Source organism: Sapajus apella, unplaced genomic scaffold (genome assembly GCF_009761245.1).
Source record: "Sapajus apella isolate SASKATOON/1434 unplaced genomic scaffold, GSC_monkey_1.0 scaffold543, whole genome shotgun sequence".
Taxonomy (NCBI): domain Eukaryota; kingdom Metazoa; phylum Chordata; class Mammalia; order Primates; family Cebidae; genus Sapajus; species Sapajus apella.
In genome coordinates this window covers 20,922-39,618 of record NW_022437471.1, presented here as the reverse complement: position 1 = coordinate 39,618, position 18,697 = coordinate 20,922, and the positions used below count along the sequence as shown (strand labels likewise).

Genomic DNA, 18,697 nt, shown 5'->3' with positions numbered 1-18,697 from the left:
CTCAACAAACTTTATTTTGAAAGCTCAGCTCCGTGTTGGAGGGCCGGGCGGCCTCCAGCCAGGGTGTGTGGGGGAATTTGGGTGAAACTCACTCGCCCGTGGGGGTAGGGAAGAGAGCAACTTTCTTAGAAATCTCACCTTGGCCACCCCCTTGAATACTTTGTCCAGGGCCCCCAGCAACCCTGAGGCCCGAGGCCGCCTCCCTCAGACAGGTAGCGGGTGCTGGGTGCGTCCTGTCTGAGGTTCTGGGTAGGACCTCATTTGAGCAACCCCATCTCTTCCCCCATTTTCTCTTTTCCCAGAAGCAGGAAGAAGTGACACGTGAAAGTTGTCCCTGAGCCCCGAGTGATGCGCTTCCCCTTTCTGTCTTTTTCAGGCAGCGCTGCCTTCTCCAGCGTCCAGACCCTGGAGGAAAAATACCGGGAGAAACTGCTCACTCAGCTCTGACCCCACCACACCCCCACTTGCTCACCTAATGCCTGGGTCCAGGGTGGGTAAGGGTGAAGAACCCACCGGGCCAAGATGATCCTTTTTCTGGGGACTGCTGCTGGTGTCCTCCCCCAGATCCCGGGCCCCAGCAGGTGGGAGAGTGGCCCCCTACGGAGCCCGATCAGACTGCTGCAAAGGAGGTGAAGAGGGGTTGAGAAGAGGCATCCATCTGGGAGACTGAAGCCACTTGCCTTCATCCTTATAAACTCTTGACTGTTCTAGGCGAGAAGGACCTGTTGGTGGCCTTTGCAGGTGGCAGGAAACTGGACTGTGGTTCTGCCCCTGCACCTATGCCCCCATCTCTGGCAGCATCATGAGTCAGTTTCAGGTGCCCCTGGCCGTCCAGCCGGACCTGCCAGGCCTTTATGACTTCCCTCAGGGCCAGGTGATGGTAGGGGGCTTCCCGGGGCCTGGGCTCCCCATGGCTGGGAGTGAGTCCCAACTCCGAGGGGGTGGAGATGGGCGGAAGAAACGGAAACGGTGTGGTACTTGTGAGCCCTGCCGGCGGCTGGAAAACTGTGGGGCTTGCACTAGCTGTACCAACCGCCGCACGCACCAGATCTGCAAACTTCGAAAGTGTGAGGTGCTGAAGAAAAAAGTGGGGCTTCTCAAGGAGGTAAGCCAGCCCTTGCTAGGCTACCCTGTCCCTTCCTCGAGGGCACGGTCATCCTGAGGGTCTTGCTTTCAAGCAAGGCTTGTCCAGTTGAGCGCATTCTCCCATTTCTGATCCTCTTGGTCCAACTTTGAGTAGGAGTGTAACAGACATGTTTGGGCTCCTTTGCAGCGCTGACAGTTTGTATGAGAGTCACGGGGAAGAAGGGAGCTCCGAGCTGGCACCCTCATCTCTGATGTTTGCATTTGATATGAGATGGTGATGTCTACCTTTATCTCTAGAAGTTTCTGGTCCTGCTGCTTGAAGCCTCATATGTATTTCAAGGTCATGCTAATGCTTGAATGACTTGGGTAGTGATGGTGTAAGATAAGGGATGGAGGCTGATGGATTCGGAGAGAAAGTTTTGGGTTGACAGGGTGGTTTTATGCTGCCCTGATGGAGTGGGATGCTTCTTTCATCGTTTTTCTCAGATGGCCAGAGAGCCAGTTGAAACTGTTTGGGAATCTAATGAGAAACTGATGGTTTGGGTTCCCCTATTTTAGTACTTCTTGCAGTCAAAAACTTTATCTCTGTGTTCTCAGGACCTGGCACAGTTCCTTGGCAGGTAGTAGGGACTCAGATACTAATTGCATGAATGGATAACATGCTTTTGAGACACTGTCAACCCCAGGGAGGTGTACTCCCTTTATTTGGGGGTAGCAGGGTAGAGGAGGAAAGGAGGATTTGGGATGAGAGCAGGCAGGGCGGGAAGAAAAGGAGAGACAGTGACCTTACATTGGTCATCTTTCCCTTCCATCATAGTGGCGGTCTGCCGGCTTGGGTTTGGTGACAGCCGCGACAGCAGAGAGTTGGCAGAAGTAGGGCAGAGTGAAGTTGAGCAGCTTAAGAGGAGCAGTGAAGCCGCTGAGGTCGCTCCAGGCAGGGCAACTGGCGCTGGACAGAGACAGAGGCCTGCGCTGTCTTGGAGCTCCCCCTTGCTCTACCACTCATTTGTCCAAGGGCCCAGACAACTCAGTCCCCCTCTCTGGGTCTGTCTTTTCCTACTTTACCCTTCCGGCTGGGCTGGAAGCTGCTTGCTTCTGAGGACTAGGGGCCCTGTGGCTGTGATAGGCTGGCAGTGGGCTGGCAGCTCTTGCTCAGGGTTTCCCTGACTGCTCAGTGCAGAGCTGCATGGCGAGCTGGTGGGGCTGTGGTCCCGTGGCCGGGAAGAAAGATTTAAGTGTAGGGGATGGGGAGGTGGGGTTGCTGGATATTTCTGCCCTTTCTCACCTTGTCTTGTCTGCACCCTGTGGAAGCTGTATGTCCTGACCCAGGGACTGCAGACTCGGGGCCCTGTTTCCCCTGTCTCTGGTTAAAGCAGACATCTGGATCACATATGCAGCCACCAGCCCCAGCCTGGGAGACCTCTCTGTTGCTGGTGTTGTGGGGAGTTAGCATCCTGCTGGCCCAGTGCTCCGTGGGTCACTACTGAAAGCAGGATGCTATGAAGCTGGGGAGGCTTTACTTCTGGACATAAGAGCTGGTGCTTTGGTGTAAGGAGGAGCTGCTGAGTCTACTTTGTAAAGCTTGATTCCTTTGCGCCCTTCTAGCATTCCTTTTCTTCCCCAGCCCCCATTGTCTCACTCAGTTCCTCCCATACTCAAACTGGAGGAGTGAGGATGCTGAGCTTCCTGGGCTAGATGTTCTTGGAAGCAGTGGCTCTTGTGAACCGAGTTGAAGTGCTGCTTTTGGCAACAACAGAACATACCTGAGTAAAAGGGGCTGGGAGTGAGGCCAGGGCGTTGTCATCCTGTGGGTAAGCTGTCAGCCCAGGCTGCCGGGTGGTCTTAGTTAAGATATCATGGATCTGGGGTGGCTCAGGCTTAGAGACAACCCTGCTGAGAGGTGTCTGCTTCCCTGTGGACCTTGCCATGGCCAACTGCCCCTCTAAGCCCCAGGGTCAGGTAAGGTGAGGCTGGATGGTCTTGGGTGTCCAAGGACAAAGGGTCTACATGCTGATCTGTGGATCAGTGCTGGCCCACAGTGGAGTTTTCTGTTTCTAGAGAAACAAAAGGGGACAGTGGAATAAGTTTTTTCATAAAGCTAGCTCTCTGTGAATTAAAGAGCCTTCTACCTTTTTCTAAGGATAGGTCCTTTCTACTTCTTGATGTTTAAAATATGCTTTCTTAAAATGTGCTTTGTGAAGTGAAGGTGTGAGGAAAAAATAGACTTTTTTTTTTTAAGTCTTTGCTTGGTAAAATACAAAATGGTAACCAGTACCTGTGTGACTTTTTTTTTTTGGGGGGGGGCGGTCTGTGAAGGCTGAACGCCAGGGAGTCACTGTCCAGGCTATGCTGCATTTAGTGGGCATATCTCTGGCATAATTGAAAAGCTGAGACATGCCTGAGAGACTGCCTGAGTGGATGAGACCCCAGGACCAGCCTAGCATTTAACAGATGCTGGGGACTGCTGGGACCATAACCATTAGATCTTAGCAGCTGTGTGGCAGAGGGAACATGTCACCGGTTATTTTGGCGGTGACTGTTCAGGTGGGGCGGGACGTAGCATCCTAGGAGCCTCTCGGACATCAGACCATCTACCTGCGCCCTGCTGCGTGGCATTTCCTCCTCTGTGAGAGTGCTGTGCTCCCCTGGCGACTCCTCTGTACTTCCCTTCTGTCTCCATCTCTCCTAGCTGTCTTTGGGGCTTCCTTTGAACTGTCTGCCTACAGCTGCTTTATATCATCCTGTAAGGAGATTATCTTGGGTTTTCCATCTTCTTTCCCTGCTCCTCACTCTTTTTCTCAGTGGGCTTTGGGGGTGAGGAGGAAGGGTGCAGGGGAATCCCTCAGAAAAGAAGTTCAGCATTTTAGGACTTTAGCCAGGTCTCTGCCAGATTTGAGACAAGGTACCTTGGAATTTGGAATCTTTTAACAGTATCAGAACACCTGATGAATCCTTGCCTATCATGCTGGTAGCTCTATCTTGCTGAGGTTGGAGGCTGTGGAGAGAAATGCTTTCAGGCTGGTCCCAGCATCAAAGGGAGAATTGACTGGAGAAGTAGAAGTGATGAAAATCTTTAGGATGGGCCTTCCTGATCTGGGGGGAGGTGACTACTTCTCTGGGTCCTAATGTGAGGCTGGGGTGGGTTGGTAGTCGCTGTGATCTTCCTTCCTAGTTCCAAGAATAATTTAGAGGAGGCTGTTTGATTTCATATTCTTTCTATCTAAGTGGTGGCTTGGTAGCACGATGAAGATGACTGATTAGAAAAGTCGGGTTTGCTGAGTATGGAAGCACAGAAGGTAGGGCCCAGAACCCAGAGTAAGTGCCGTGCCCTTACTGTCTTGGGCGACCAGTGCTCCATCCCTTCTGTGTCTGTTTTCTCAGTTGTAGGATGGGAGCAACCCTTCTTTGTAGGGCTGTCATGAGGATTAAATGGGATAAAATGTGTATAATATCTGGCACATACAGTAGTAGGTAATCAATGCTTGATGGCAAAACATTCCTAAACATCTAGAAAGGGATGAATCTTTATGCATAAACAACTGTGAATTTGTCTTTGAGCTGTAAAGATGCAATGCACAGGCTGGGTATGGTGGCTCACTTTTGTAATCCCAGAGTTTTGGGAGGCTGAGGCAGGAGGATTACTTGAGACCAGCCTGTACAACATAGCAAGACCACGTTGCTACAAAAAATAAAAAAAGAAAAATTAGCCAGGCATGGTGGCAGGTGCCTGTAGTCCTAGCTCCTGGAAAGACTGAGGTGGGAGAATCGCCTGAGTCTGGGAATTTGAGGCTGCAGTGGGCCATTGTCGGGCCACTGGACTTCAGCTTGCATACAACTCCAGACGAAATGCAAATTACGTATTTATCTCAAAGCATTCCCCCAACTTGTTCATAGAAGAACCGTGAGGCAGAACCATAGAGCCAGGCAGAGGGAGGGAGGGAGGAGTTTGGTAGCCTCCATGTGGAGGAGGAGGCTAGACACCAAGGAGTCGCTATGGTCCTGGGCTTGACTGAAAAGTTGCCCATGGGTCAGGGAAGTGAATAACTGTTAGAATAATAACCCCTTACCAAAAAAAAAAAAGGAAGAGAAAAGAAAAAAGCGCAGTAAAATGTGTGCATGAGTTTGGAAGCATGACTGAGAACATTATGGGTGAAAATTAGAGAAATGGAAAGATACATGTTATGAGAATACTTTCTAGCCCTCAGCCCAAGTGGACTTAGATCTTGAAACAGATCTCTGCCAGATTTGAGACAAGATACCTTGGAATTTGGAATCTTTCAACAATATCAGAACACCTGATGAATCCTTGCCCATCTTACTGATAGTTCTGTCTTCCTGAAGATGGAGGCTATGGAGAGGAATGCTTTCAGGCTGGTCCCAGCATCAAAGGGAGGATTGACTGGAGAAGTAGAAGTGACAAGAATCTTTAGAGAAAGGGACCTCAATCTGAGCATTTGTCAAGCCTGAGAGAAGGCTGGGCAGGCAGGAGTGTTTACCATAGTCTTTAGAATATTGTTTTTCAAATGCAAGCAGTTTTTAACCCCATGGCCACAGATTCTAAAAGAAAATTAGCTGGAGGGATAGGCTTGCTTGTTAAAAAGGAAACACTGATAGAACAGTCATGAATGGTAGCTTCAGGAGGAAGGTGTTGGTGGGACTAGGGAAGGACTGAACCATCTGTGTGGCTGTATGGGCTGTTTTCTAGTGAGGGAGGGGGTAAAAGGACAAGCACATTATGTGGAAGATGGGGACATGGCACTGAAGCAGAGTTTACAGTACGGCATGAGCTCCTAAGAGGAGCATCAGGGGGTCCAGTGGCCAGAATGTGCTAAGGCTGGTGGAAAATGCCCATGATAATGTCTTGTATATAGTTCCAGCAAGAAGGAGAAGGAAGAATTAGGCTTACAACTTTCTAGGGATGGAGAGTGTGGACAGATACTGGGTCCCTGTGGTGTCAGAAGATATAACCTGGGGAAAAGAGAGCCAGCCAGCTCCCCTACCCAAGTCTGAGTCATTCGCTTTCTCCTTGAACACCTGCATTAATGCTCGCAGAATCACAATCTTTTTTTTTTTTTTTTTTTTTTTTTTTTTAAGAGAGACAGGGTCTCACTATGTTGCCCAGGCTGGTCTTGAACTCCTGGTGAATCACAGTTTTTATGGAATTATGATGGTTGAAAGAGGGCCAAAAGACCAGAGATGGGCTGAAAGTCCAATTTCTCAAAGAGATTTTGACAATTATAAACATGTAAGCTTAATGTCAGCTTTTGACAGTTCTAGAACAGATTGTTTAAAAGGTGGTTTGTGAAACTTTAGAAAGGCAAGTGATAATCTTTGAGGGTCCCTGTGGTTCTTTTCAAAGCAGCTGAGGTGAACCAACAGATCTAGAAGTCCATAAATAAATGATGGCATCTCTTGCCAGTTTGTTGGATAGATGAGAAGTCCAGTTTTTGACTTAAAGTCATCTTGAAGGGAGGACACTGATGTAACTGCCCTGTTCAGTCTTTCTATCAACCATGTAGATCAGGAGTTCCACACTGGGATCACCTGGGAAGCCTAATAAAACACAACATGGTGTCTGGGTCCCACCCCTCAGGGACTCTGATTTAATTGATCCAGAGTGGACCAAACTGGTCTGTGGTTCCCAGGTATGTAGTTAGCATGGAAACCCTCTGGTCCAGATGAGAGACGATGGACACCTACCTGTACCCTTTTATGGCAAATTGCTCACCTGAGTCCTAGGACATCTGCTTGGTCCACACCCTCACTTCCACCGTGCTGCTCAGTGAATCAGCAGCATTGTAAGTTTGTTAGAACTGCAGAATGTTCATCCCTACCCCAGAACTGCTGAATTAGAATCTGCACTTTAGCCCGATCCCCAGGTGTTTTGTGTGTCCATGAGAGTTTGAGGAGCTGTCTACAGCGTTTCTATGACCAGAAAGACATGGGGGTGGGGTGGGGGTGAGGTGACAAGCTGTGATGAACAGGCAAAGAATTCCAAGTGCTAGCAAGGATGAAGAGGATGACCCAACCCATTTCTTGACCCTCTAAGCCAAGGAGACAAAACCTCTTGATTTACTGCATGTTTCTGCTTGTTCTTCTGGCATTTGTTTCCTTTTAGTTTCGAGTTATCAGTAAAACCTATCAATAAAACTGATCTACAGAATTATCAGAGAACTCATGTATTTGTTCTGAGAAGAGTCAGGAAAGGGCTCTCACATGATGTTTGCTGCTCAGCAGCCTGATTCAGGAGGTTGGAGCTCCCTGACACAGTAGTAGATGGTGGTGGTTGTGCAGAGGAGGGGGTGTGTTCATAAAATCTTGGGTCTCATGGAAGGATCTGGAAGCTTATGGAGCAGAATGGATGTGTGCACTTTTCACAAGATGAGATAGTAGGCGAGTGAGATCTGTGGGTGGGTGGGTGGCAGTGATGATGCAGTTATTACGCTGAATAATAGAACAAGGGGCTAAGGAGGTTGGGGCAGTCAGGTACAGTGAGTACCAGCAAGACTCAGTGGGATTTAATCAGGGCAAATGCAAAGGCCTATACTTCTTTTAAAAAAGAAATGCATGAACTCTGGCTTCTTAGCAGGTAGAAAGAACTGAAACTCTGAAAAGAATATTGACAGTCAGTCTTGAAATCTGTCAGAGTGGTCACATGTAGGACAGTTGAAGGAAGCAGGGCTGTTCAGCTGCTGATGAGTAGAGGAACACAGGTTCAGGCAAAGCTCGTATGAAGAGGAAGTTGGTTCCCTCATTGTAGGGAGTATGCAGGAGTTTTATTAGTGGGTGAAAGTTATTAGACAGACTGAACGCAGGTTAAAGAATTGGCTAACATTTTTTACTATTCCAACACTGAGGAACTAGCCCTGAGAGGTCCTGTGTGACTAGTGCCTGCGCGAGTCTGGGTGCTGGCTAGCAGGAAAGTTATGAGGATATCCTCTGGGTTGGGGTGAGGCAGGGAAGGGAGATTCACATTTGGCAGTCTCTTGCTAAGATTTCGTGAAGTATATTATCAGGTCTATTTGTGTGTGTGTGTGTGTGTGCGTGCGCGCTTTACTTTTTTATTTTTTATTTTTTTGACAGTCTCACTGTGTTGTCCAGGCTGGAGTGCAGTGGCACGATCTCAGCTCACTGCAACCTCCACCTCCCAGGTGCAAGTGATTCTCCTGCCTTAGCTTCCCAAGTAGCTGGGACTATGGGCACATGCCACCACACCTGGCTAACTTTTGTATTTTTAGTAGAGTTGGGGTTTTGCCATATTGGCCAGGCTGTTCTCGAATTCCTGAACTCAAGCGATCCACCCACCTTCGCCTCCCAAAGTGTTGGGCTTACAGGCATGAACTACAGTGCCAGGCCTATTTTCATGTTTTTAGACAACTACATTGCAAGAGGCAGGAATCTTAGGCGGGCAGCATTTTGGTCAACTTTTAGACTTAATCTTAGACCTAGACCTCATCTCAGACCTCAGTTGGGTTAAGGTCTCTGAATTTTTCTGGAAATTTCAGCCAAATGTTGTATGAATGTGCAGGGTTGTGTTTTCTCGGGGGAGCGGGTCCAAAACCTGAGCTGTCTATTATAGCTGGTAGCGGTTTATAGCTCATGTATTAGACAGTGCAGATAGAGAGCATTTCTGCCATCACAGGAGGTTCTGTAGGACAGTGCTGGGAGCCAGCATCAGAGTGACCCTATGTTGTGGCTGAAACCTCACCAAGGGCTTGTTCTAGGTTGGGAAATAGCTTCTGCATTGGCAGCTCTCAGGGTTTGGGATCCCAGCCCCTACCCCAAGGTAAGTGGCGAGGTCTCTGAATAGTATCTTCCTGGGTTCTAACGGCACAGCCCACTGCTTCTCCTTGAAGGCGGGGCTGTGCTTTACTTGTCTGCTATGGGAGACCACAGATACATGGGTAGAGGTGTTGCGTTCCACCCAGAGGCTCTCTGAGGATCCCTAGTGGGGAAAATCATTCCTCCCCACCTACAGTCTTGGTCAGCAGCCCCACTGAGCTGTGTTCATGTTGACTTCCAGCCCCAAACTTATCTCCTGGGTCCTGCCTGAGTTGTCCTCTCTGTGATGGGTTTTCTTGTTCTGGAAAAGGCAGTGTGGTGACAGGGCGGGCCAGGAGACTAGCTTCTGGGTCTCAGGAATTGTCACTAATTTCCCATTCCATTCCCCTTCACTTCTTTACAGCTTCCTTTTGGAATGAGGGGACAGTGCTCAGGAAGAGAGGAGGTATTGGAAAGGAAAGAGACCCCTTCATCTTCCTTGAGTCCTGCTGCAACCTGGCTGGCTGTTTCTGGGAGAGCCCTTCATGTTGTTTTGGGCCTCTGCCTATGTCTTCAGGGCTGAGGCTGCTGCCACACCCAGGGTGGACAGACCCATTGGTGACCTTGTCTCCTGTCATTTGCATAGGAAATCTAATAACCTAAGGGTTTTTTTTGAGACAGAGTCTCACTCTGTCACCCAGGCTGAAGTGCTCCTGGATTCAAGTGATTCTCGATTCTCGTGCCTTAGCCTGCCGAGTAGCTGGGATTACAGGCATGCACCACCACACCTGGCTAATTTTTGTATTTTTAGTAGAGACAGGGTTTTGCCATGTTGGCCAGGCTGGTCTTGAACTCCTGACCTCAGGTGATCTGCCTTTCTCGGTCTCCTAAAGTGCTGGGATTATAGGCGTGAGCCATCATGACTGGCTCAATAACCTGAATTTTAATAACCACTGAAGGAGGGGTAAAAAATAAGGTTGGCAGCCCATTGTGGGATAACTGGCTGGCCTTCAGGTGGCCACAGGTGTGGGGGTTGCTGCCTGCTTGCTTCAGGTAGCACGAGCATGCAGCTGGGGTACTGTTGATGGCTGTTCTGTACTGCTGGCTGTGACTTGTACGAATCCTAGCTCCATTGTGTCCTAGCTCCACCACACCTAACGAGGGTGTTAACGGACAAAATAAGGCACCTCTCACTGCTGCTAGAGCAGCAATTCTAGATTCTCAGAATGGATGGGAAGTTGCATTGGATGGAATTATTTGGTGGTATTGGCCAGACTGTGGGTCCCCCCTATGCCGCCTGCCCCTCCTAATTGCTGCTGGGTGGGGGAAGTCTCAGGAAAGGAGTACGGAGACGCTGGGTTACAAAGAAGTAACAAAGTACTAGACTAGAGTCTGCTCCACTTCTGAGTTTTTCTTGTGGGGAGGACATAAGTGGGCTCTTTCCTGTCTTAATATTTGGTTGACTGATCTGCCCTTTAAGGTAAGCTCTCTGTGCCCCAGTTCCCTTAATAACGCTGGGAATGATCCTGGAGCCCGAGAAGAGAGAAGGATGGCAGACTCTTTCTGTGAGGGCTGGGTCCAGTCTGTACTGTGTTCGTGCTGCAGGATAGGGTGAGGTGCAGTGGGAGAAGAGCTGGTGCCAGGAGGACAAGGAGAGAGAAACACTTTCCTGGTGTATCCTGGGTCCCAGGATCTACAAGGTCCCTTGTACTGGCGGTGGGCCGTCCTTCTCTCTGGTGCTGCTTCAGTTTCCCGAGGCAGGACATCATCTGCTTTGAACTATAGACAAGCAGGTGGCCCTCCGGGCCCCATTCAGCAAACCTCGCCTGGGACTAGCTGTTTGGCAGGCGCCACACTGTGTCTGAGCGGTGGGTAAAGGGAGGCACATTAACTCTGTCTGTCCTTAATGATCCTGCTGTCTGGGGAGGAAGACAAGCATGAAAACAAATAATTAAAGTGCATTCTGACAGGGCTGAAAGGGAGGGATGCCTTGAGGGCAGAGACTGGCCTTAGTCACCTTTAGACCCGTAGAGCCCAGCCTGGAAGAGAAGGAACATGTCTCGAGACTATAGTGACATGTGAAGGATAAGGAAGAGGAGGACTTCCAGGAGGGAGAAGCACCTCCCTGATCTTGCAGTGTGTAGAGATGCTGTTCGATGCTGGCAGTAGGGGTGTAGAAGGATGAGGACAGATTGCAGGGTACCGCCTGAGGATCCTAGAGGTGAAAGGTTAGACACAGTGTGTTAATTTCTCTTGGAAGTCTTCTGCTGGGGTTGTCCCCAGATTTCTAGCTTAGCATTCGTGTCCCACCTTCTTAATAGCATCATACAGTACCTTGTTATTTGCTTAGGTCCTGAAACATTTGGTGGTCCAAGGCTGTTGAATTTGGGTCAAGGAGACCCTGACGGGGTTCACAGACTATAAGATCTTTCCACAGGCATCTTGAAGGGCATGTAGGATGTAGGCAGAGTGTCAGCTGCTACCTGTCAGCCTGGGAGGTCCTGGATGCATGCTGTTTGTTGGTACAGAAGCACGACGATGGAGTTGTTGGCTGGCTCTGACTTGTTTCCTTTGAGTGTTGCTGGGTGCCTTGGTTCAGTCTGGTTCTGCCGCATCTCCAAGGAGAGGAGCATCTTTTCTTCTTCTGTTGCTGCTGCTGCTGCTCCTCCTCCTCAGCCTCCTCCTCCCCCCTGTGATTGTCGTTGACACAGACTTCCGCTGCCAAAGCTAATTGTGAGGCCTGATCAGTGAATGAAGGCAAAGGCAGTTCCCATGGCAACCGCAAAGAGTTTCAAATATAGGGGATGATGTGTGTGTGATGGGCGGCAATTACTTGGGTGGAAATTGATGCGTGGACACCGGGGACTTCAAACATAGGCTCTGAAGGTGGAGGGGGTGTTGGGGTTTTTTTTGGCAGGATCCTTTGTGTGATGGAGAGAAAAGGAGGTCACAGACTTCTCTCATAGTCAATTCCAAGTGCCTTCAGTGTGTGGAATATAGGCACAGCCCTGCAGAGGCTTTGGAGAGGCACGACTCCAGTCATTCTGGTTGGGGATACAGGACACACAGAGAGACAAATAACAGTACCAAGAGTCAGATGAGAAATGTTAGAAGTGCTATCGGTTGGCAGAAGACTGGTATAATCAGAGAAGGTTTCCTGGAGGAAGCAGGGCTTAAACTGAGCTTTGAACTAAAGCCCTGTGAAGAGTGACCTCATTCAGGACACAGCCATGGTGAGGGAGGATGAGAAGCCTGTCTCCCTCTACCCTCTCCCAGCTCTAGAAGAGGTAGGTGGATATGAAAATCATAGAGCGACACAGAGCAGCCTTGGCTGTGCTGCTGCAAGTGATGGGGTGGCAAGAACCCTGTCCATTCATTTTCTGGCTGTGTGACCTTGGGGAAGATTCCTAGCCTCTCTGTATTCCAATTCTTCATCTGTAAAATGGGCACAAATATTTCCTGTCTCATTGGCTTGTTTAGAGAGTTAAATAAGATGCAGTATATCGCCAAGCGCAGTGGCTCACACCTGTAATCCCAGCACTTTGGGAGGCCGAGGCGGGTGGATTGCTTGAGGTCAGGAGTTTGAGACCAACCTGTCCAACGTGGTAAAACCCCATCTCTATTGAAAAAAAACAAACAAAAAACAAAAACAGATGTAGTATATCATGTTCTAGGTGTGAGGCCTGACATAGGGCTGGTGCTTGGTTGATTTCTTGCAAATGTCCCCAAGAATGTGTCTGGTTGTGTCTGTGCTCCTTGGTCTTTGAATATCTGTGTGGAATCCGGCCTGTGGGTATCCATGTTCCTGAGGTTCTCAGTGTTAGGGCATTTTATGTGTCCTGGAAGTGAGTGAATCCATTCATCTCTCCATTGGGGAGGTCTGTGGCCCCGTTCTTCCTGCTGGGAGCACAGTAGGGTCTGGGGGTTGTAATGGAAGGTGGGGAGGGGAGAGGCCCTTGGCCCCATGCAGAGGGGTTCCAAGTATCTGCAAATGGTCACTGTGAAGTACAAAGTTTAGAAAAGGGGACAGGTAGAGATAGGAGGAGGATCAAGAGGGGAGTGGAGAGCGTACCAGCTGGAGGCAGAGTGGTCTGGCATGCACCTCTGTGACTCCCTTGAACCCCCAGCATTCCACGAACCTCAGAAGAGGGAATGAGGCCAGGGTGAGATGAGGTTGGGAGCAGGTGGACCACCTGGGGAACTATGGGCTCCTCCTCTGGTGTAGCCAAGGGCTGCTGGAGGGCAGGGTGGGACATGTGTTTGGGGTAGGGCTGAATTACCATGGGGAGATGAGTGGAGCCAGGAGTTGGGGTGGGAACTTGGCTCTGTGGCTCCTTCAGGCGGCTGAGGAAGATAGGTGCTGATTGAGAAAGTCTGGGAGATCACAGTTGAGTTCTGGCAGGTCCTGCACTCCCAGGACAGCAGGTGTCCCTCAGATCCTTGAAGACCTCGGGGAGAAGGCCGACCAGGAGAGGGGACTCCACATCTCAGGGCCCAGCCCCCTGCCTCTCCACCCTCCTTGTGCAGAAACTTGGCTCAGCACATTCCAGTTCTGTGCAGAGCCTAGGAAAGTAGGGAAGACAGGGCCCCCGCCCACGTGGGGAGGACTGCCGTATAAATAAATAACGGTGCCTCACTGTGACTGGTGCCCTGGATGAGGCAGTACACTGCTCTGTCAGGACCCGGGAGGAGCGGATGATGCTCATGGGAGCTTGGTGATCTGAGAAGCTGGCAGTGTTTGGACTGAGCCTTGTACCATATTAGCTTGCCAGGTCGGGGAGGTGGAGAGGGATCCAGGCAGAAGGAGCAGCACTGGGAAGTCTCTGAGGCATGAAAACATTACTAGATCCAGGACGTAAAGGGAAGAGATCAGGTTTAAGTGACCTCAGTCTTCTTTGTATCTCACTGGAGTTGGCAGAGACAGACAGAGCTTAGCGAATTGGAAAGAGAAGAACCTAGATTTGAATTCCAGCCCACCACTCACCAGCTGTGTTGACAGGCGAGTAAGTTAACATCGCGAAGTCCTTCCATTGCCGTGTTAGAGGTGAGGTTGTATGTGGAGTAAGTCAAATAAGATGATCCGACAATGTGGTTGGCACAGGGCCTGGCACGTAGCAGGGGCTTGATAAACTGTGGCAGCCGCTGCAGCAACTGTGCTAATTGTTACTGTCCAAGCAGTGTTTGTCTCTCCTATCCAGCAGCAGACTGTGGGGTGGGTGGGAGGGCAGGGGTTTTAGGGACCATGTTAAAGGAGGGACCCCACTTGGCCTGGTCATTGTCAAAGTTGAGGGGCACAGAAACCCATTGTTTGACCTGAGCCATGTTTAGGACACTGTTTCTTGCCATGCTTTGCCACCTGCCTTCCTCCCCACCCTGGGAGGAGCCCAGGAGGGCTGCCCTTTGTTCCCAGGGGGAGGCAGGCGTGGGCCCTGATGCCTCCTGGAGTCTCCTCACTGGATGGCCAGCTTTGCTGTCTCTCTAAAGGCAGCTTATCCTGTTTTGAGTACCCACTTTGAGCCCCCAGGGAGGGGACAACAAGCATCTGTGGTGGAGTGGGTAGGAGAGCGAATCACTGGGTCAGGGGCTGTCGCACATCCTAATGAATCCTGTGAGTCACTTCCCCCTGACCTCAGCTTATTCATCTGTGAGAATGAGAAGGAGCACCCAGTGAGCTCTTCTGGAAATTGATTCACTTGCAGTGAATACTCAAAACTGGATGTGGTAGCTGCTATTTGTAGTTCAGTTTTATAGATGAGCAAAGAGAGGCTACGAGAGGTAAGTTACAACCAGCTAGGTAGTGGTAGAGCCTGGAGTTTGTGGCTACCAAAGTGTGGAAGTCACCTTCCTGGGAGGCAGAAGCTTGGGGGTGTTCAGCTACAGGGAGGGATTGGGGTAGAGAACAAATAGCCCCCGGTGGCCCAGGAAGTAAATCCAGGAGTAGATTGCAGGGCCCTCCTCTCCCCTTATCATCTGGCCCCACTTTCAGCCTCCTGGTGCAGCTTTCAAAGGCTGAGTCTGGAAACTGGAAGGGCAGAGCTCTTGGGGTCTCGGCTACCTCCCCTCCTCTGCCTTTCTTGGAGATGGGAAGCCCTGAGGTCTGGGGGCCCTTGGGGTCTTAGGGGGTACCTCCTGTAGCCTCTCCAGGAGTGGAGAACTCATCGTGGGGTGGTGGGGGGGGGCTGTCTTGGGTAGGTATGTTCTGGCGGGGGTAGGGGGTGATCCTAGAGTGAGGTGTGGGTGTTTGTGCGTGTGGAGGAAGGCAGGGTTGACACAGGAGGTTTGGGCTCCGAGGAGCCTGTTTTCTGAGGTGGGCGCTGGAGCAGGGAGGAGGAGAGCTGCATAGCTGTTAAGAGTATGGTCTTCAGAGCCGACAGACCTGGCTCGGAGTCCTGGCTCTGCTGTTTCCTAGCTGCGTCGTCACCTTGGGTAAGTTGTTTCACTTATTGTATCTCCTCATCTGCAGAATGGAGTAAAGGTTCGTGCTGCCTAGGTTTTTCTTCTTTGAGGATGAAGGAGCTGTTGCACCTCACGCCCTTGTCACAGGCTTTGGTGCTGTCCTAGCTGCTGCCAGGATGTTGCTGGGGTTAGAGAGTGGCGGAGCGGGAATCCCCCCAGCGTCTGCTCCGCTGCGCTCCGCTCTGCCCCGCCCGGAGGCGCAGTCTGTCATCTCTGACCCTGGAGGCGCAGAGGACGCCTTCTGGGTATTACCTTCGGGGTCCCCGCGGGAGGAGGCCGGGGGTGCCCTGGGATGCCCCAGCTTGCCGGGGAGCGGCGCGGCGGGCCTGGGAAGCTGCCAGCGCGGCTCAGCAGCACCCTCGGTGGCGCCCCCGCCTCCTGGCTGGGCAGGTCCACCGGGCGGGGGCAGGGCCGGCCGCGGGGATTGGCTGGCGAGCGCGCCGCCCCCCTCGCACACCAGCCCCGCGGCGGGGAGGGGAGCGCAGCCGGCAGCTGGCCGCCGCCTCCTCTGCAGTGCCTCCCTCCGTGCGCTCCCTCCGGCGGGGATAATGGGAGGCCCGCCGGCCGATGCACCAGAGGAGGCCGGCCGAGGTAGAGCGCGCGGGGCCGGGGACAGCCGGGCGGACGCGGGCGGGAGGTCGGGGGGGGGCGGCGGCCTCCCAGATCTTGGGGGGCTTCTCAGAGGAGAAATGAAAACAAAAACACACTGGAAGGTGAGGGAGTCCGTCTGCCGTGATCTGGGCGGCAGCTGGAGGCAGGAAGATGGTCCCCGATAGCCTTTCTTGCCCCGGCTGCCTCCCCTCCCGCTCACCTCCTTCCCCTCCGGCGAGGCTGGGGGCTGTAGCAGGAGGACTTTGCTACCTTCCCAGTACTCGCCTGGCTCACACGTCCCTCTGGCTTCTTTTGCAGGTGGAAATAAAGGCTGGTGAAGGAGCCGGGCCGTGGGGACAAGGAGCGGCTGTCAAGGTACCTTGTGTGTGTGCGTGCGTGTGTGTGCGCGTGTGTGTGGTGGCGGTGAAGTGTTTGACCGGATTGGATAAAAATAAAGGGTCTCCTCTGGTGATCCCTTAATCTCCCACTGTGTGTGTAGCAGCAGCTGAGGGGGAGGGGCGGCGGGGGTGTGGGCGGCCAATGAATTCTCAGGCCTGTGTGGGTTTTGTTTGGATTCTTTTTGCTTTCTCAGCTGGATGGTTTTGGGTGCAGTTGGGGTTTGGGGTTTGGTTTGTTGAACTGTTTTGTTTTTTTAAGACATGCAACCCACTCCCCACCCCTGCCTCTGGAAATCTCTCGAGAATGTCCCTGGCACTGTTGGTTTGCATCCAATCTGCAGAAATCCCGGGGGGGGGGGGGGGGGGGGGGCGTAAGGGGGAGGGAGAAATGCGCTCCTGAGTCTGAAGCTGATAGGGTGTCATTAGTCATGCTGCTGTCACCATGGAGATGACTGGAGAGGAGAGGAGGTGGTGGGGGTGAGGATATTTTGGGTAGGGTGGGGGCTGATGCAACATCATGACTGGGAATCCGTCGGGCGTCTACTGTTACTCTGTGTGGCTTGGTGTCTAGGGGACTGGGAAGAGAGTGTTCCCAGGTGCGTGGGAAGCCGAGAAGGGGGCACTGAACTTCCCCTTGTGGTTGTCTGGGGCGCAGGGAGGGGGGAAGCTTGGGTATTTGGGGCAGGGGAGGGGAGAGTCCAGTGGAGTATCAGCCATTGCTAGGAAACCTCCCAGATATTCCTCCCAGATTGGCATGGACCAGATCAGTAGGTTTCCTTGAGCTTGTCCCCTTTTTCAGGGCTGAGGAGCCACTGTGAGTTTGGGATTACTCAGCAGTATCCTCTGCTGGCCCAGGGCAGAGAAAACAGATTGGAAAGGGCTCCGCGTAGCTGCCTCTCAAGTCCAAGAAGGGAGAGGCTGGGAAGGAGTGTGGGGACAGGTGGGCAGGGGCAGGGCTTATGGGACTTCCTAGCAGAGAGGAAGCCCATTTCTGCCCTGCCTCAGCCCACTGCCCCCTCAACCACAGGAGTCTTCGGGGAGCTGGGGATCTTGGTTGCTTGGGTAGCAGGTGGGTGAGCTGCTAGTGTCCCCAGATGCTCTTAGTCTCCTCCCTGGAAATTCTCCTCCCGCCTCCTGGGAAAGCTGTGGGAAGCTCCGTGGAGGTGCTGGAAGCGGCATCCTGCCACCTCACTGACTGGATAGGGATGCTGGCAGGGAGGGACTCTTCTTCCCACGTGGGAGATAGGGGCTCTGCTTCCCACGTGGGAGATAGGGGCTTCTGGACAAGGCTGCAGGGTGGATCAGGAGGCCTGGATAGTTCCCTGGATTTGTCCCAAGGAACTTGAGGCAAGGAAGTGCCTGGGGAAGGGTGTGAATTTTGCTTCTGGAGCAGCTCCTGGGAAGGAGGAGCCAGGTGGCATTGGCTCCCCTGTCGAGTGGGTGTGTTTTGTTGAGACTGGGAGTAGTGGGTGATCACCTGGGATGAGGCGGTGGGAGACTCGAAGGCAACAGAGGGCAATTGGTACAGCTGATACTGTGAGTAGGGAGGAGAGAGCTGAGCTCACCTCATGCTGGCTCTCACTACATACTCTTCCACGCTCTTCTCTGGAGCAGAACCTCCAGGTTCCACCTCCGCTTCCTCCCCTGGCCTCCTACTGCTGGCTGGAGGAGTTGTAATCACCTCATGTGCTGTTGCAGGGGTGTGGGCACAGATCATGGAACAGACCTGCTCTCTCTCCCAGCCTGGGGAAAGCAGGCCAAGGGGATGAGGACAGATGGACTCAGGGAGGGGGCAGCCCCCTCCCTCCTCTGTATCTCCAGCCTTGTCAGCCTAGAGCTTCCCTCTGTGCTGGGAAAAAGGACGGGCTGGCAGGTTTGTTTACTCCCAAAAGCACCCCCTCCCACTGTAGTGATGGCTCCCTGGCAGACCCGCTTCTCCTCAGCTCTTTCCAAGTGTGTTCTCTGTGTCTCCCTGCCTGCATTCAGCTGGCTCCAGATGGTGGCTGGTTTTCCGCAGTCCTGCTGGAGGCTCCCAGCCTAATACCCCAGCCCTTAGTGTTGTGGCCGTGTGGCAAGGACTACTTGAAAATCCAGAGGAAGCCCTCCTAACAAGTCTTCCCTCTTCCCCCTTTTCAGAGTAGGGCCTGAACCGGCTGAGTTTTTAAAACTCTGAGATTGTATCTATGCTTGTTTTTATTGTTCAGTTGTCTGTCTGAGAAACAATATGTGGCTCGGGCACTGCCAGCAAACACTCACTTCTAAGTCTTCTGTCCCTAGTGCCACCTCACCTCATAGAGTTTCCTTAGGTGGCCAGTTGGCTACAGCGTCCCGCATACCCAGGGAGAGGCAGTTTTGCCAGAGGCTCTTCCATTATCAGGTTGTGATGTAAGAAGGATATGTTTGAT

At 52.0% G+C, this 18,697-nt stretch overlaps 1 protein-coding gene across 1 annotated transcript in view; it reads left to right on the top strand.

The window, feature by feature from the left end:
- Positions 1–16,810, top strand: part of LOC116546045 (collagen alpha-1(III) chain-like) — a 19,012-nt gene extending 2,202 nt beyond the window's left edge. Inside the window, exons 6-7 of the mRNA XM_032272411.1 lie at positions 377–1,105; positions 16,213–16,810. Coding sequence (XP_032128302.1) covers positions 377–476 — 100 coding nt within the window. The 3' untranslated portion in view covers positions 477–1,105; positions 16,213–16,810. The remainder of the gene's footprint in view (positions 1–376; positions 1,106–16,212) is intronic.
- Positions 16,811–18,697: the final 1,887 nt, after the last annotated feature.